General features: G+C 41.5%; 1 protein-coding gene across 1 annotated transcript; it reads right to left on the reverse strand.

Annotated features, from left to right (window-relative positions):
• Positions 1-1,732: 1,732 nt before the first annotated feature.
• Positions 1,733-18,691, reverse strand: SLC46A3 (solute carrier family 46 member 3). The gene is made up of 6 exons (XM_045978292.1): positions 18,342-18,691; positions 17,716-17,928; positions 11,270-12,140; positions 9,550-9,633; positions 6,625-6,781; positions 1,733-3,078 (listed from the first exon to the last, which is right to left on the reverse strand). Exons 2-6 carry the CDS (start codon positions 17,902-17,904, stop codon positions 2,994-2,996), a joined length of 1,386 nt encoding a protein of 461 aa, XP_045834248.1. The 5' UTR covers positions 17,905-17,928; positions 18,342-18,691; the 3' UTR covers positions 1,733-2,993.
• Between the last annotated feature and the right edge of the window lie 500 nt (positions 18,692-19,191).

Below are 19,191 nucleotides of genomic sequence, written 5' to 3' on the forward strand. Positions count from 1 at the left end.
TTTTAACAATATTTGTTCTTACAGTCCATGTGCATGGAACGTTTTCCCATTTCTTTGTGTCTTTAAGACACATCTCTTTTGTAAGTGTTCTGTAGTTTTTAGTGCACAGATCCTCTACCTTTTGGTTAGGTGTATTCCTAGGTATCTTACAAATTTTTTGGTGCAATTGTAAATGAGATCGATTCCTTAAAAGGGATTTCTTGACGCTGTGCAATACAGGGTATAAATGAACCTACTGAATAGTCTAACCTCAGAAATACCCACTCTGTAGTGATAGGAGTACTCATTTCTTTTTTTTTTTTTTTTATATTTTATTTATTTATTTGACAGAGAGAGATCACAAGTAGATAGAGAGGCAGGCAGAGAGAGAGAGAGAGGGAAGCAGGCTCCCTGCTGATCCCTGCTGAGCAGAGAGCCCGATGCGGGACTCGATCCCAGGACCCTGAGATCACGACCTGAGCCGAAGGCAGTGGCTTAACCCACTGAGCCACCCAGGCGCCCAGGAGTACTCATTTCTATTAGATATATCTAACACCCCTTGTACAGTGCTGGATAAAAAGGAACATGACTTTCCTTTTTTTTCCCTTTATATGGACTCTACAGAGACAGATCATTTAATTAATTCTTCCTTCAGACAATCAGGTAATTAGGTCACATTATGGGAGATTAGGTGGCGGTATTTTTTTCTTTTTCATTTCTGGCTTGATTATATACCCTGATCAGCTTATGTGTTTCTCTAGTCTTCATCACATTTACTAATCGTATCTTGGGATATGTATTTTGGAAATGACTAAACTCCTTCATGCTCCATTTTTACCCTGGGCCATCTCGGTCCAATGCCCTGATTTACCGCATCTCAAATAGTTTTTGCCCAAATACAAACCCATCTCTTTATCTCTTAACTGTATGAAATAATACCATCCATACTCTCTTCAGTTTGGATGAAGAGTGTAAAATCATGGAAGGTTGAGCTAGGGACTTTATAGACCATCATGTCTAACCACAAAAAAGGCAATATTGTAGGCAGTTTAGTTGGGTACAGTAGTGCTGATGTGTTGGGGGGCATTTCATACTCCACGTTGGGTTGGATTTACAATCTGTAACATGTATACCTTAGCTATGAAGAATCTTGGTAGGGCCAACACCATCTCCGAGTGATGCTCCTACTTAGTAGTAGTTGAGTAACTATGGTCAGGTCTCTCGGAGACTTACCTGCCTTGTCTGTAAAATGAGGAAAATGAATATCTACTTTGTCAGAGTTATTAAGAGAGTATATAATAAGTTGATACAGAGGAACACTTTGCAAGCCATAAAGTATTTTTTAGTGTGGAAAGAGCATTGAAAGGAAGGAAAAAAAAAAAAAAATATATATATATAGAAAGCACTCAGTTCTTACCTGGGCTTCCAGAAGACATTAGGTAGACTTAAAAGGAATAGTCTTGGAAATAAACATTTATAATATTTTACACTGAGTGCTCTTGGTTAGTCCAGCAATCATGATTACCCTACAGGAAAAATTTGTAAACAGTGTGTCGAATGGAAAACTCTGTGTTCAAGAGAGATTACGAAGAATCATCTAGTTGTACTTCAAGGCACTTGCGTTACTACATATGGTAACTTATAACATAAAAGACATTGAAGGACTGGTAAAAATACTATAAACCAATTTAAAAAGTGTACAGGCTAGCACATTTTTCAGGCTGGCTTAATGGCTGTGGCATGATACCAGTGGTTACTCTCATGACACATTATTAAATATGTCACATGACACATTACTAAATATGGAGTTTTAAATTATTTTTACAAGCAAAAACAAAATTTTGTATTTAGTTCAACAAACATTTATTGAGGATAAAATGAGGAATCAAAGATTGTCCCTGTCCTCAAGGTGCTCATTGTCAAGTAGGGAAAACAAATATTATGAGACAATGGAAGATGCTAGGATGAAGAATACAGAAAGTGCTGTGGGCACCCTGCAGGGGTTGGGGGGGACTACAGGAGTAGGGAAGAAGTGTCAAGAAGACCTTGCAGAGGAAGCAGTGTTTTGGCTGAAAATCAAGTTTCATTGTCCCGAGGGAGGAAGGGCAAATGAACAGCATATAGAAAGACAGAAGGCCTGAAAGAATGTGTTTTCATGGACTAGGGTGGGTCTCAGGATGAGTTTAAGGCAGTAAGAAATGGCTATTCTTTGATAAAAAGTAAGGAATGAATATTGGCTCTATAATATTAGTTCCTGATTGGTTGTTCACTCAGCTTTTATATTTCTTTATAAACAATTTTTTATGATTTTTTTTCCAGTGACCCCTGTGTTACCTATCTAATTATTATCATGCCTGTCACTGATGAAACATATTAGGAAAAGTGAAAATATGTATCATTTAAAGTGATTCCATTTTAAGGTTTTGAATCTATTAAAAGCTTTCACTGTCAACCTGATGGGCTCTAGAAAACAAAGCATTATCCAAGCAGAGGTACGATTGTACTAGAAATATTTGAATGTTTTATCATTATTTTCCTGTCAGTGAATCATTCATCATAATTTTGAACAGTTAAGCCTTTGAAATCTTCAAGAGGTCACAAACCCATTTTGCAGATGAAGAAACTGAGGTATAGAGTTAGTTCTCCTTCCTTGGTCTCAGCATGAGACTGGAGTATGTCAGGAGATTATTGCTTTTGATTGTGTCAAGTTTCTTAATCCCTCTTTATACTGTGAAGTTTCAGTTTCTTTCCTAAATCCAAAAGTGGGAAGTGTTTTGAGATTTGTTCTTCTGTCTATGGAAATCTATCACATGATACTCGTAGAGTGCTCAAAGTGCATGATACTGTAAGGAGCTAGAGCCAGGAGCTAGTTCTCTCACTTTTCAGTTTAGAAGAAAGGACATGTAACATTGATTAGTCACGAAATATTGATTATGGAACCAGTTTACATTCCTCAGAAGTCAGAGTATATGATGTGTACTTTCAGTTGTTTTTTTTTTTTTAATCTCAATTAATCATCTCTCTGAAGTGTCTTCACTGGATTCCTCTTCTGTAAGAAGTACATAGCTTCCTTCATTCCAGCTGGTGCATTTGACCACACTGCAAAAGCAAACAAGACATTTTAAAATTGTGATGAAGGCGGTACATAAATAAATAATCTATATTCTATCTTTCCCCTGATTATATGGGTTCCAATAAATTATGCAAATTATATGTAGACGGAACATAATGGCATTTTGAGTCCAGCTGACTTCACTATGCATAGCGTTCTGAAAATAAAAAATATACAGTTTTTTTCTTTTTTAGGTACCTAAAATGTCCATCTGTCCCATTGTTTATCCTGTAGTCCACAAAAAGTAGTTATGACTATAGATATGGCTGAAATTCACATTCAGTACCCGTAACTGAGCTGGGACAAGAAGACATCTAGAATGGGTGACTCAGTTAAGCGACTGACCCTTGGTTTTGGCTTAGGTCGTGATCTTGGTCATGATCGCAGGGTGGTGAGATGGAGCCCTGTGTCGGGGCTTGGTGCTCAGTGCAGAGCCTGCTTAGGATTCTCTCTCCCTGTTCCTCTGCCCTCCCTTCCCCCTCAAGTAAATAAGTAAAATCTTTAAAAAAAAAAAAAGGCATATTATTTTATTTTAAAGATTTTATTTATTTGTGAGAGAGCATGAGCAGAGGGCTGAAGGGGCCAAGGGACAAGGCAACTTCCTGCTGAGTGAGGAGCCTGATGCAGGGCTCTATCCCCTGAGATCATGACTAGAGCTGAAGACAGATGCCCAACTGACTGAGCCACCCAGACCCCTGCGTGTAATTTTATTTTTTTTTTAAGATTTTATTTACATGTAATTTTATTTTTAAAAATATTGAACAGTATAGGATTAAAAAAATCTCGGAAGACCATCTACATTTACTTTAGAAACAATATTAAAAGGATAGCTATCTTTTAGCTAGCTGCATATGTGTTCATAACAGATATGTACAAATATATGAAGAATAAAATTAAAATTACCCATTTTATACTCCCCAATTCTTACTAATGTTTTTTTCATGCTGTGGATGCATCATGATTTATTTAATCATTCTCTTGTTGGACATTTTGGTCATTAAAAAATTTTTTTTGTCTTAATAAACACCTTTATACCAGTTGACCCTTGCACAATGCAGGGGTTGGGGTGACCATGCAGTTCATATCACTGTTGATGCCCTAAAAACTTAACTACTAATAGCCTACTATTGACTGGGAACTTTACCAGTAACATAAAACAGTCTATTAACATGTATTTGGTATGTCTATATATATGCATATATGGTATGTCGATATATATATATGTAATAATATATATATTATGTAACATAATATATATTGCTGTATTTTTATAATAAAACTAGAGAAATGTTATTAAGAAAATTGTAAGAGAGGGGCGCCTGGGTGGCTCAGTGGGTTGAGCCGCTGCCTTCGGCTCGGGTCATGATCTCAGGGTCCTGGGATCAAGTCCCGCATCGGGCTCTCTGCTCAGCAGCGAGCCTGCTTCCCTCTCTCTCTCTCTGCCTGCCTCTCTGTCTACTTGTGATCTCTCTCTGTCAAATAAATAAATAAAATCTTAAAAAAAAAAAAAAAGAAAATTGTAAGAGAAAAATCCATTACAATACTATATATATTGAAAAAAATCTGCATGTTAAGTGAATCCATATAGTTCAGACCTGCGTTGTTGTTCAGGGGTCAACTATAAGTTTTAGACATTACTGACCATTTCCTTAGGATATATTTCTAAAAGGAATCACTGGGCCAAATACTTTGAACTTTTAAAAAAGCTTTTGATATACATTTACGAATTGTCTTCCAAAAATGATAGTGCCAAATAATATCACTACCAGTAATGTGTAAGATTGTCTCATCGTGTACTCATTAGCACAGCAAGTATTTTTAATTTCGCCAGTTCAATAGGTGAATAGTCTTTTTTAAAAAGGATACCCAGTAAAAATAACTTTTCATCAAAATTACAGAGGAACTGTAAATACTATTATACTCTTACACAGATCTAGGGGTCAAAATTCTGTAGAAATATGTATTGCGGTCCTACTATGAGTAAATGTAGGGCAGTCCGTTAAGGAGTTCACAGTCTTGGCAGAATGTGTAAGGCCTGGGTACACTGGTAATTTTCACCCTTATTCACCCCACCCCAGCCCATCCCAGTGCTCAGGAGAAAGCAGAGATGCCTTTTGTGCCCCACTTGCTACTGACCCCCATCACCACACGGTGCTCTTAGCCATGTGGAATGGTCAAAGCCCAGCAAAGAGAGGGTAGTGTGCTCTCAGCTCAATGTGCTGGCCCCACAGAATGTGTTGACTCTGATACCTGGGCATTTTAGCAAACACTTAACCTAGTTAGATCATACTTCTCATTAACCAAAAGGCAAAGGGAGAAATATTATACTCTTACGTGTATGACTTTGGTCTTCTTATTCTATGTACTAGTCACAAATAGAATTTAGTATTTTGTATTTATTTGGGTATTTACCTTTAAAAAGGGAGTCATTAAATAAGCCAACTCTCTGGAAAGAAAATTCCTGATATTCAGCGTACGTTGCTCTTGTCATCAACCCAAGACTCCATATTAAAGTCTGTCTTATAGTAATCTTTGACCCTCAGAGGATATTATACGCTAGGAAATCATAGTTTGAATCTCTCTCTCTCTCTCTCTATATATATATGTATTCTTGGTTGCTAATTTAATCAGTTGTTGATATTTAAAGAGATGGAATAGCTATTTATAGTTTGACCCAATCTTTCTTTTTCCTAGTTCTGGTCAGCCTTCTCATTTGTCTCTTTATTCTTAGGTTTCCAACATTATCATTAGATGTCTTCATGTCTAAAAGTTATTGAGAAAAGTACATTCTGAGGTAAAACTTTGTTAAAAAGAAAACCACAGGTCCAAAATGGCGTCAGGTAGGCCAAGTTATCAAACCTGGACTGAAAATGTAACTTAACTGCAGTTCCAGCCTCCCCCAGACACAGAATCTTCACTACTCAGGCAAGAGTTTTCTGATCAGCACCAATGACCCTGCCACATAAGCCCTCTCCATTCCCCAAAGGAAGACTGGGTCATCCATCTGATAAGACTCCCTGCTCTTCTCCTTAAGGGAAGGTGACTTTGCCTGAACCAATTATTTCTGCTCTTTTGCTAATAACTTCTTGATCCACCCTCCATTCTGTGAAAACTTTCTGCTCAGCATAGCTCCGCAGAGCTTCCCTCTGCTTGCTAAATGGGATGCTGCCTAATTCATGAATCAATTAGTAGAGCCAATTAGATCTTTAAAAGTTACTCAGTTGAGGAGAGCCTGGCTGGCTCAGTCGGTTAAGCATCCAACCCTTGTTCTTGCTCAGGTCATGATCTCAGGGTTGTGAGAGTCAGCCCCACATCCAGCTCCATGTTGAGCATGGAGCCTGCTTAAGCCTCTCTCTCCCTCTGCCCTCCCCACCCACTCACTCTCTCTCTAAAACAAAAATAAATTAGAAAAAAAAAAAGTTACTCAGTTGAATTTTGTTTTTTAACAACTTTAACAGTTTATGTAATTTGAGGTTAGGGAATTCACTTAATCCGCCTATCCTTTGATAAAATGATTAGAAATAATTACATACCATAGACTGATGGCTGGAATTAGTAACAGAACAGCAGACAGTAGAAAGGTGAAGCCTGGGTACCAAGCAACGGTGGCTGAATAAATTCCATTAAAAGCAGAAACTGCAGCAACTCCACCAAGTGTTTCCAAGAAAGCAATGCAAGCAAACAGGGTGCCTGTTTGGGGTTGGGTGTGGAGGGAGAAAGGGAAATGACTGAGTAACAAAACAATAAACAAAACGAGGGAGAAAATCGTTCCTCCTTGAAAAAAGCAAACGTGGGGCACTGCTCGGCGAGCTAAAGCTATACTTTCTAAATCCCTGAGAAGCCGGTAACCCATTCTGCAGGTGAAGGAACTAAGGACACCAGTACTCCCTGACCTAATAGAGGATGTGAGGATATTGAAAACACAACGGTTTGGAGTTAGTAGGGCAAAGGTAAGAGGCAACAGCCGCTGACCCATTTGAAATCCAGTCTCCTCTCCCTACACAGCCTCACACATAGCCACAGCTACCATTGTCCTTCAAGATTATCTCCCACTCTTTCCCTAAGCTGGGGACATCTGTGACACGCTCCGTATAGGTATGCTCAGGTGGCTCCTACCAGCAAAGGTCCCACCCTGGGGCCTTTTGAAAGTTAGAGCAATTCTTTTCATCTGCTTCTCAGATCTGGCAAAAGTGACAGCTGCAGACAAAGACAGATGATTGCATATAGGTTCTGCAGTTTGAATTTGAGCCCTTCAAAGTGACAACAAATCCAGTCCACAAGATTCCTCTGCATGACTCAAGTACGCGTCTGTGCTCTCGTTATGCCAGGGTTTGATGCTGCATGATTCTGTTCTGCCTTCCCTGCTTGAAACCGCCTCCATTCGGAAGTAGCTGGCAAGACTGAGTGGGGAGACCGCTGCTGTCTGTCACGCTTGCTCTACCCACGTTTGGGAGAGGGCAATAGGCTGTGGAACATTATTCGAGAAGCACAATGTGGCTGCATGGCTAGTCCAGGCTCATAATAGAAAAGGGCTCATTCATTCTACCGATTTTTAGTTTTGTCTGGAATCCAAGACCACATTGACCAAGCAGTTAAACCTCTAGACAGGATGTACCTTTCTTCCTCTTTGTGAAATTTAGCATCACCAGATACAAAGTTCTGTGACAGTTTTCCACTCTCCATGATGTCCCCAGGATACGTTTCTGTGGAGCTTCGGCAGACTGTTGGATTAAGCCATTGTGCTTCTTCCTCACTTTGCCAAGTTTACCTCTCTATGGTAAATGGTAATGTATTTTTCTTACAAACAATGCAAATCATGTAAATACTTGTATTTGATTGGACAGAGAAGAAGGAAAAGGCAAGCTTGAGGATCACCTTTCATAACTGGATTATGGTTCATGTGTCTATGTTCTTATTTTCCCCATGGTCTTAGTCTAGTAGACTGTGCTGTGTATTGATTTTTATCTGTTTAAGCTTTTTTTACCCTAGTATATATTCTCATAAGTTGTTCCTCATTCTTCTTTGAATGACAGGTCACATGTTCAAAAAACAAACAGCTCTGAAGAACACTGTATTTTCATATATGTGTCTTCTCATAACTAAAATGAAAGCTCTGTTCATGTCAAGTGTGCATCTACTGTGTTTACTGTTGTACACAGCAGTAAACAATCTGTCCTGGCACATGGTAGATCTGTTTAATCCATATTTGTCAAGTGAATGAATAAAGGCTTAATTCAAGAGCCCAGTTACCAATCAGCAAGTAGCATAAAGGCAATACTATCTCCATGTTTTATGATAAGACATGAAGTTCAGTTTAATAGGGAGGAAATACTCCTCCCTATCTAACTGTGTTATTATTTTCTTATATTTCTGATCCCTTGCTGCAGCTAGGCACAGTGCCACGGAAGACAGACTGGATTGTTCTAGTCCTATTATGCAATGGCTTAAATCCATTCTTGACAGAAGTTGATCATGCGGTGTATGTCTGTCTGGCATAAACAGCCACACTATTACAAAGTAGGGTTTCCTTGTTGCTTAACTTCTACAAGCAGTTCAACTTGTCTAATAGTCGCCATAGATAAACTGGATTAAATAATAAGTGCAGGTTAGTTTATTTTCTATACTTTTTTTTTTAATTCAATAGATCTCTAAAGTCAAGTCTGTTTTTATGGTGTTCCAATTTATAATCACAAGGAGCGTGCAGGTAGTGACCAGATAAGAGGTCATCCAGGGTGGCTTTATCTTGGAGCTTCACAGCTGTACAGAGCACAGAGATTGCAAAATAATTACCCAAATCTAGTTTTCTCTCCTTTCTTATTCAAGGTAATAGGGATAGTGAGAGGCTAGTGAAACCCTATGCAGTATTTCCCCTCCCTGATTACTTTAAAGTGCATAACATTTCACGAAAATATCCCATTTTGGGGAGCGCCTAGGTGGCTCAGTGGGTTAAGCCTCTGCCTTCGGCCCAGGTCATGATCTCACAGGGTCCTGGGATCGAGCAAACCCATAGAGGCAACCCCTATGGTCTAAAGGGGGAGCACAATGGGGTCACTCAACCTTCAGGCAAAAGAGTCAGGAAGAGCACCATCCAGGCCCTCATGGACATGAACCCAGAGCTATCTGGCTAGGAATTACAGGGGTCCTGGTACCCAAAGCGTAGTCTAGAAGGGGTAGGTGTGGTGGGCTCCCAGTCAGCATCTGCCTAGCTCTGAGCACTCCTCTCTTCTTGGTGCAGGGTCTGGCCACAGCAAGCCCTCCAAAGCAGGAGACCTGGGCCAGGGGCAGCCCTGCTTGAATATAAGCCTCTTCCAAACACAGAACTTACCACTTAGTTCTAAAGGAGTTCTGAGCAGGAAAAGGGCTGTAGAATATTCTGAAGAACCAAACAAAGGTCATACATAGATTTGAGTTGGTACAGATTGTAAATTCATGATTTTCCTTCGGCAAATTAAACTCACCTTGTTCAGTGGAACGAACTGCTTTCGATACCATGGAGCGCAGAACAGAGAGTGGCACAATAATGAAAAGGAATGGCAGCCTCACTGTAAGAGAAATGGTGGGAAATCACAGGCTAAATCCGAAAACCAGTGGTCAATTTTCGATGTGAAATGTTTTCTCTCTAAGCATCCTAACTCACTGCACCTAAGGACTGAAGTAACTAATTATAGACTTCTGTTTAATGAATACACAGGTACCCTGTAGACAGGCCAGTTCAAGTTTCGTTTACTTTCTTACTTCAGTGCTCAGAACAAGAGTTCAGGGAGGTTTGAGGTCCAGATCTATATAATCGCCAGCTGGGACTGATCTGCTATTTCCCTGATTATTGTAGCAAACTCTCATTTAGCGAGGTGTGACTTAGTTTTTCACATTTGTTTTCTGTTTGTCCTTTTTCAGACTTGGCATTCCTCCGCATTCTTTATTAGTTTGATGCACGTATTGATAAATTTGTTCTTTATCTTTCTGCTTCTTCATCTTTGTGTGGAATAATTTCATGAACACAGATTGCCTCTCCTCTTACATTATGGGCCCCTAATAGTCAATAGCATCTCTAGTTATATGCTAAAATAGCAATATATTATTTTTGCTGATGACTCTAAAATTTCAACGTGCTTTCACATAGATCAACTTACTTGGTCTTGGAAACTCTAAAGGAGACAGGGAGAACTGACATTTACTGAATACAAGGCATTGTGCTAAGTGCTTTACAGTGATCTCTTCTAATATTCATTATAACCCGGTGAATTCTGTTACTGTGCCCATATTACAGATGAGTAAATGAGGGCCTGGAGTAGTTAAGTAACTTGCCCAAATCACCTGGTACTATAAATGGATATTAAGCCCAAATCTATTTGGTCGCCCTGCTTCCCTGCAAGGTAGTAAGAGGTTGATAGTGTCTTTGTAGAAAAAGATGGAATTGGACCTTTCTCTATGCCCACTCTATAGATCCCTTAGCTCTTTCAAATGCAGCATCTCACTCAAGGCCTACAGAAGTCACTTATGGAACAGTTAGTTAAGGAAGCAGTCTAATTTGGCAAAAAGGGATTTATCAAAAGCCAGTTCATGAAATGACCAATTTGCAAAATCTTGTCTTTAAAGAATCTTCTTGAATATATTCAATACATATGAATTTTACAAATCTTTTGAATCTACTTTATGTAATGCTCTTTAAAAATTTTATGGAAAGTAGCTTTTTTAGCAGCATTTTTCTTTTTTTTAAGAGAGAGAGAGGGGCGGGTGTGGGGAGGGAAAGAGATAATCTCAAGCAGACTCCCTGCTTAGTGGACAGCCTGGTGCAGGGCTCCATCTCATAAATCTGAGATAATGACCTGGGCCAAAATCAAGAGTTGGATACTCAACCGTCTGAGCCACCCAAGTGCCCCAACCTTCAGCATTTCAAGAAATATTCAAGTTGGCGAAAGCTCTTTTAAAGAAGAATGTTCCTCAAAACAATTTTTTGGCAAGTATGCAAATTTGGGAAACTGTGGTTATTCAGTGAGTTGCTTTTTTTAAAAGCAAATTGGCTTTCACTTTCAGGATAACTGGCTTTTAACAAAATGCCTTACTTGAACTAGATTGTGTTAGAGAATTTTATATTGAAAGTGTATCACCCAACAGATTAAATTCATTTGGTATAAACATAAATACATGGTAAGTTCTAAGGCTCCATTTGTGACTTACCTAAAAACATCATCAATGTTGTTTTGGCAAAAGCAGTCATAACCATTCCTCCCATGGTGGTAAAGATCCCAATGAAGGTCATGTGAATGTCTTCCATACAGTAAGAAAAAAGCCATATTCCTAGGAAACTACTAAAAAATGTGACGCTACCCAAAGCTGATCCATAACCTATAAAAACTTCATTCCAGCAGAGTGGTGAATCCAATTCATAAAGGATAAAGATGGGGGAAACGCCAATTACCACAAAAAAGTAAGTCATCATTGTAAAAAGTAACAAACAGAGAAAATATCGTCGCTTACCAGAAGCATTTTTAAAAAGCATGGAAGTTCGGTAAAATAGGTTTTTAAAGCCTTCGCTACATGACATGGAAACATTCTGAGATGAAGATTCTTTCACTGAATCACCAAGAAAAAATGAAATATAAATCAAGTTAACAGTAAGAGCCATAGCAATGATTAAAAAGGACCACACAAAACCTAATTCTCTGATAAAATAGCCAGAAGACAGTCCTGTCAATCCAGTGACAAGTCCAAGTATGAAGTCGATTATAGCTATTCGAATTGTTCTTTGTTTCTGTTCTGTACATTGATCAACTATGTAGGCAAAACAGGCTCCTAAAAATGTGGTATAATTGCCACAAAGGGCACCAATGAAGGTAGATGCAATCAAAAGCTGGAATGGAAAAGCAAAGTAGGAAAGCAAACAGAGCCAAACACTGGTTGCCAGAGCACCCACAGAAGACAAAATCAAAGGGAATTTTCGTCCTCGATGATCACTATGAGACAGAAGTATGAACGTAGACACCAGACCAGGAAGTAATCCACTTATGTCCATCTGCAGATTGAAAAGAGACACTTTCTTCTGAACTTCCTGCAAAGAGACAAAAAAGACAATGTGTTTACAGAAATATAGACAAATTCACAGAAATATTACAGTGCATATTTTTCTTTACATTTCCAGTAGGTCCCCAATAAGGAGTGTGGGTTTGATACAGCCTGAATCTTCATCCAGTTCACAAAGCAAATATCAAGAGACAATACAGTAATCAAAGCTCAGGCGTCATATGCAAGTACCATGGTGGGAACTTGAACTCACAAACAGAAAATTGTGTATTGGTGTGTGTCTGTCTTATATAGGAGATCCACAGACCCTAATACATCTGGGACTAGTCATATAATGATTTTTCTGTCTTCTCTAAACAGTTAGCACTGAGATCATGCCCACTGCTGAAAGCAAGAGTGATACCCTTTCCTGTGATAGATTTTTCTGTCTACTTAAAGGTGAATGAGTGTCACATATAAATATCCTATTTGATAGACCTTTATTTAGGAAGCACTCGGTTGCTTTGTTCTTATGTGTCTCCACAAATAAGTTTCTAATCTATTTCTTTACTTACTAAAAAATAAGATAAAACCCAAAGAGCAGCTTTGCACTAAAGATGGCAGCATGCCATGAACTGAACTGAGGAGTAAGATAACCCTGACTCTGCCGAAGACCAAAGCCACCAGCTACACACACAGACTGAAAGACATTACAATCATTACGCTAGTTATTTGGTGGGAAGAATTTTGGGTGGTTTAAAAGCATGTCCTGTTTGCCACTTCTCTCTGTGTCCTCCAAATTTTATATAAAGAGTATGTTATTTTTCTACTAGGGATTACTAAACTCATTTTTAAAAATAGATTCATGTAATATTTAGAAAGCACCTAAAACAGCTGATGAACCACAAAAATATCAAATACTAAAATTAATGATTTTTTTTTAAAGAGTGAGCCTATGTTTATTTTTATATAGTCAAACAATGCAAGCAATTTCATATGGTCAGGGAATGTTCTGGTCACTCAGACTCAAAACTTCAGTCATCATTGTTTCTGGCCTTTCCCTTCACCCAGGCCCACCAACACCCAGTGCTTCTGATATCCTTTACCTCTTCACAGTCCGAGAGCTGCCCCTGGAAGGACAGGGCTCATAGTTTTCACCTGGACTGCCCCAGCATCTAGCTGGTGCTCTCCTCAGTGCAGTCTATGATGCCAGCCTCCTCACTTCGCACATCATACACGCTAATGGTGGGAGGGTCTTGCCAAAACACACCAGCGGCATGTCTCTGAGCTGCTCAGCCCACAGCCTGCTGGAGAAAGTTCACACTCCTCGTCTGTTACGTTAGACCACCGAGATGCGGTCCAACCCCACTCTTTTGCATTATCTCCACTCACTCCCCCAGTACCCTATGTTACAGGCACAGTCCATAGTCAAGTCCCACTTGGATTTCCCTGAAATGCCCAAACAGATGTAATCTCTCCTTCTGTTGAATCTTCTCGGATGGCAATTACCATTTCCCAATTACACTCTTTGGCATAAGGATTAAGAGCTCTGGAGTCAGATCAGTCTAGATTCAGATGTCATCAGTTCTTCACATAGATCACTTTAGAGTGATCCTTAAACACCATCAGCCCATGTCACTCCTCTGCTCAAAATCCCCCAGTGGCTTTCCTCATGCAAGAATAAATCCGAATTCCTTGCCATGGTGTGGGTGGCCAGACATCATGACTTCTCTGATTTCATCTCCACTTCCTCGCTTCCCTGAGCCACATGCCATCCCTCAAACCTCCCATGCTATTTGCCTTTGTGCCTGCTGTGTTCCCTCTGCCTGCTGGTCACACAGCTCACTTCCTCAATTCAAATGCCACCTCCTCAGAAGCCTTCTGACTAATCACACAATTCGGAGCAACCACACTAACCCTCACCCAGCGCTCCGTGAGCTCGTCTGGCTGTATTTTTTTAGAGACTTGCCACCCCTCAACAGGATGGGTTCTTTTAATTGAACTGCTCACTGGGTGCCCTTTCCACTGCAATCTCAGCTCCAGGAGGGCTGGAACCCTGTCTTCTTCACCACAGTATCACCATTCCAACAACAGTGTTTCACAGAGCGTGCCCTAGATACTGGGTGCATGCATGAATAAGCAAGTAAAATGGGTCTTGCGATTTGCTAGCTGTGTGTGATCCTGACCAAATCATTCGTCCCGATAGCTTCATCTGACAAGAGTCCCTATCTTGCAGGCTCTCCTGAGAGTTACACTTCGAGTCACTATGTCAGTATAAGGCACATGGCCCAGATCTATTGCAGGTTAGTGCTTCATCAACTTTGGCTGTTTTCATTTTTACTAGGTCAGCCTTCCTGAGCACATCTCTGTATCTCTACGGATATAAAAGCCATCTACGGATATAAAAGCCATCAAGTAAATACTTACTGAATAAAGAAGTAAATGAAACGGTTATTTTTTAATTAACTTGTCAACAAGATGTTCCAGTTTGGAACATCTCCTCCCATTTCCACCCTTCCCCCACATCCTGGCTTCTGTCTCCTGTCTGCAAACTATACCTTTTAAACTCTGGAGAACAATAATTATATATTAGATAAGGGTAAATGAGGGAAATCAGAGTAAGAAGTGCTATTTCCTGTGAAGACTGAATGGAATGACAAGATAAGAGACAGGTATACTTAAGGAAAGGAGTATCAGTTTTTAAAAAGTCACAAGTTCATAGGCTAAAATGTGTAATTATAATTGAGTAGAAAATATTCCCTATCTGCTGGTAATAAGGGATTGTGTTCGTTATTAAAAGGTTTATAAAAAAATTACTGAACAAGAACAACTTCATGATCTGGTTAATGCCAACTTGTCCCCTCAAATAGGGGTCCCTATCTTGAAAGTACCTGAAGAGAACAGAACACAATGGTTAATTTAATACCTCAGAACCAGTCAGTTAATCTGGGAAGGGGCTTAAAAATTCCTTCCTCTGCAAAAGTCAACAAACATGCCTAGAATCCTTACCTCTTCTCCCTCAGCCAAGAATTTCCTTCCCAGAGCCTTGCCATTTTGTTAAGACATCCTTTAGAGACTAATCTTACCCAGGAGAAGTATATGGGTGTACCTTCTAGCCACAAGACTCAGAAAACTCAAAGTTTTGAAAAGTAGGAGAACTGAATAAAGGCTCTTGACTTGGGAAATGGTAATTGCCATCCGAGAAGGTTCAACAGTGTAGATCAATATTTATATGGATATGTGGGTGTGTGTGTGTGTGTGAATCTATCTATCTATCTATATCTCAATCCCAGTGGATTGAAAAATAAAACTTCTATTCATACAGACTTTCAAAATGTTAAGTATAAGTGAAATAGCTCAGTTTATTCTTATATCTGAACCCTGAAATGTGTATCATTATCTTGCATTCCAGTACATGTGTCCATGTGTATATTTGTTTTATAGAAGGATAAATAAATACGGTATAACAGTAAGAAGTTCAATACATTATTGTGTTATGCACTCTTCTTATAAGTAATTGGTCTTTTGGGGGAGTGGCAAAGAAAAACCTGAACTCCCCCCAAAAATCATTTATTTATTAGGGACTGACCCTGCTCTCTTTTAAGATTTTATTTATTTGAGAGAGAGAGAACACAAGTGGGGGGCAGAGGCAGAGGGAGAAGCAGACTTCCTGCTGAGCAAGGGCTCAACCCCATGACCCTGAGATCATGATCTGAGCCCAAAGCAGACCCTTAACTGACTGAGCCACCCAGCCACCTGAGGTAAGAGAATATTCTTATACTGAGCAGGAGCAGTGTCCAGAAAAGGGGCCAGAAGGAAGTACTGAAGGTGATGGTGATGCCTCCTGGGAACCAGAAGAGTTCCTCCTTCCCGAGGAACTAACGGTGAGTGGCCCACCTGACCTGTCTTGGTTATGGGTTGAGACGGTGGTGCTTTCTAGCTCCCCAGTCTAAGAAGAAGCACTTGTAGCTCTAGAACACTGACTTTAAGGGAAGGGATCTAGGGCAGTATGTTCTCTTGAATATTAATCTAATTAATAAAACAATCATCAACTTAAATGTTCAGCAAAAATCTTCAAGATGAGACCACTGCTTGGACAATGGGGGGGGGGGCTCTCAGCAACTAGATAAGGCCAGTGGGGCCCAATAGTCATCACCTGGACAGTCACAGAGGCCACCAAGGTGACTGAACCACAGCCTGTCTCGCTTTACTCTAGGAGGGCAAGGGTGGAAGATTTTTTCCAGACATTCATGTCCTCTTCCCCTTTGTCCCTCCCATTGCTCCCGGGTATCTGTTGAAGGAAAGCACAGAATCCAATATAGAAACTGATGAGCCTTTAGAACCTTTTCACTCCCTGGGAATGACACACACATATATATAAAAGGAAACATTCTTGAAGTCCGGAGACAAAACCATGAGGTACGACCCTTGGCCCTTCTATTTCTATGACCTCACTTTAGGTCAGAACCTTGATGTCTGCATGGCTTCCCAGTAATTATCAGTTCCAAGAAAATTTCTTCCGTGGAAAGGAGAAAATGAGGAACAGCAGAAGCTGTGCCAAACGGCCAGGCCTCAGCCCAGTGAGGTTATACCTGACACCTTGGGGAACACCTCCGGAAATGCTAGAGCCTTCCTTCTGGGCCCTTTGCCATTTTTTCCAGGCCTCAGACTCACCTTCCAGTCACACCTGAATTCTCTTCTGCTGAGGAGAAAATCTTAGGGCCAGCTGGCAGGTGATCTGAATTCCCTTAAACTCTTCTTGTCCTTTGATTTGGGAAGGCTCTCTTTTGCCATTACTAAATATCCTCTAGGGGAACAGTTCAACGTTTGTAAGTGTGGTGTGCTTTTAAGGCTTTCTGGTGGGGGGGGGGATTCCAAATCTGAATGCATCGCCTTTGCATCTGGACACTGGCAGACTTTGATAAGAACTCTCTGAGGGAGCAGGAGAATGGCGATGTACCTCCTGTTTTAAATAAAAATTGGAGGGAGGAGGCTAGAGAGGCAGAAGGAAAGGCTCTGTAATGTCTGGCTAAATATTTTCAGTGCCCTCAGCACCAAAGCGAGTGCTCTCCTCCACAGATAACCTCCTCCTCAACATTTGAGAGTCAGAGCTGATCTGGTAACAGTAAATGAGGAATGACACATGCTACCTCCTGACCAGCCCATGATGGACACTGGCCCCAGTGTTCAGTGACGGGTTACATTCTGGGGGTCATTGAAAACTGGGTCATGTACATGCAGTAGAAGAGGAAAGGCAGAAGTACCCTGTTTGACTCCACTGAGGCCACGCAGTACTCCTTCCAGCTGGCCTTGGTCCAACCTTCAGGCTTTTCAGGGGCAGTGCGGGGATGTGGAGGGAGGAAGGGGACAGCCACTGGGGAGATGAGAGTAGGGTGAAATTTTCTCAGAAAATGTCACAGAAGAAGGGGGTTTTACTTAGAAGAAGCAGATTCAAAGTGTCATGAAACTTCGAACAGGGGAACTGAATAAAGGCTCTTGGGATTTAAGAGTTTTGAGATGACTCTTGAGAGATCAACGAATGATGAGCGCAATGCCCTCTTTCACTGAAAACCCCATTACACATTCCCCTTTTATTACACTTTAGGGATAGCTTAATTTCTTACCTCCTGGAATGCGAAAATGGGGCTGCTTTTGTTTTTTCCACACGCAGAAGTATTGCTGTCAGATACAAAACTGTAGTTGCCTGTATCTTCCCATAGTCTCCTATACACATACTGTGTTGTCAGTGGAGAGGTCAGAGTCATAGCAAATGCACTAAGGCAAATGGCAGGTTCTACAAAGAAAATCTTCATATTGCCTGGGTAGGTAGCTGAATTCTATGAAAAAGAATGGGGATGTTAGAGGAATTCTGTGGAGTAAACAGGCAAACTAGTGAGCAGAAAGCAGTAAGCACTTCCTAAGAGATTAATTTTTACTTTGGAATAGGGTAGCAGTAAACCTCAGACTGTCGCACTATTTTTAAGAGTTATGACCTTTCAGGACTCATGCCACCTTAAAGTAGTTTTAATAAGTTGTCAGTCATTTTCGTTTGGAATAATCTCACTACAGTCCCCACATTGTATAGTGCCAGCCGGTTTTCATAAGGGAAACAGCGAGGTTCCTCTGAGATCACGACAGTTGCGCAACTGTTATTGTTATTTTGCGGCTCCTTAACAGGACAGGAGGGGGGGCCTTAAAAAAGCAGCTCTCAATCATAAAGGGATTTTTTTTCTCTCATTTTAAAACTCACCCCACGGTTACAGTCTTCCTGCCAGGCTAGAAGCGGGTCCGGTCATTTTGGGGGCTCGGGCTCTCTGGGGACTGTCTTCTCTTTGGGGGGTGTCCTGTGCTCCCTGGGCACCCCCCAGCAGCAAACGCTCCCGAGGCCGAGGCGGCCCGGGACGCCTTGGGGACCCTGACCGCCGTCTGGGTCGGGGGCCGGATCGGCACCGCCGCGCAGGGACGGGGAGGGGAGTTTCCGTTGAATTCGACCAAATGCACCTGTCGGGGAAACTCAAGCTTTCATTCTAAAGCAAACCACTGAAAGCGCACTCCTGCGTCCAGAGTGGCCTCGGCGACAGATCTCTGCGCAGCCGTCGCTCGGTTCCTCGGTGGCCCTGCGGACTCGGTCCCCGCGAGCTGCGGGAGGCAACCGCGGTTGCTCTCTGCCCCGTCCGCAGTCTGTCTGGGGGCCGGTGGGTGGGTCTGTGGGTCCGCCGCCGGTCCCGTGCTCCGCAGAGACTTGCCCCCTCCCGCCGAGCACCACCGCCCGCCGAGAAGGCGGGGCCGCTGGGACGCCGGTGTTGCCTCCGGCGTTGCTGTCACTGTCACGCCAGGCTCTCCTGCTATTGGGCCCCGTGGCTGGCGCCCTCGCGGGGATTGGTCCTTTCAACGTCACTCTCGTGAGCCCGCCCCCAGAGGCCCAGGCTGACCCCGCGTCTCCCCGCTGCCGGCTCCCGGCTGCTCGCAAGCTGGGCCGCGCCGGGGGCTCGTTCCAGGGCTCTGCGGTGGAAAACGTCTCTGGGCCAGGATATCGTTTTTTCACACAGGAGATCGGTTGCAAAAGTAACATGTTTGGGGTGCAGCTCCCCGTAGCATCC

This window comes from Meles meles, chromosome 14 (genome assembly GCF_922984935.1).
Source record: "Meles meles chromosome 14, mMelMel3.1 paternal haplotype, whole genome shotgun sequence".
Classification (NCBI taxonomy): Eukaryota; Metazoa; Chordata; class Mammalia; order Carnivora; family Mustelidae; genus Meles; species Meles meles.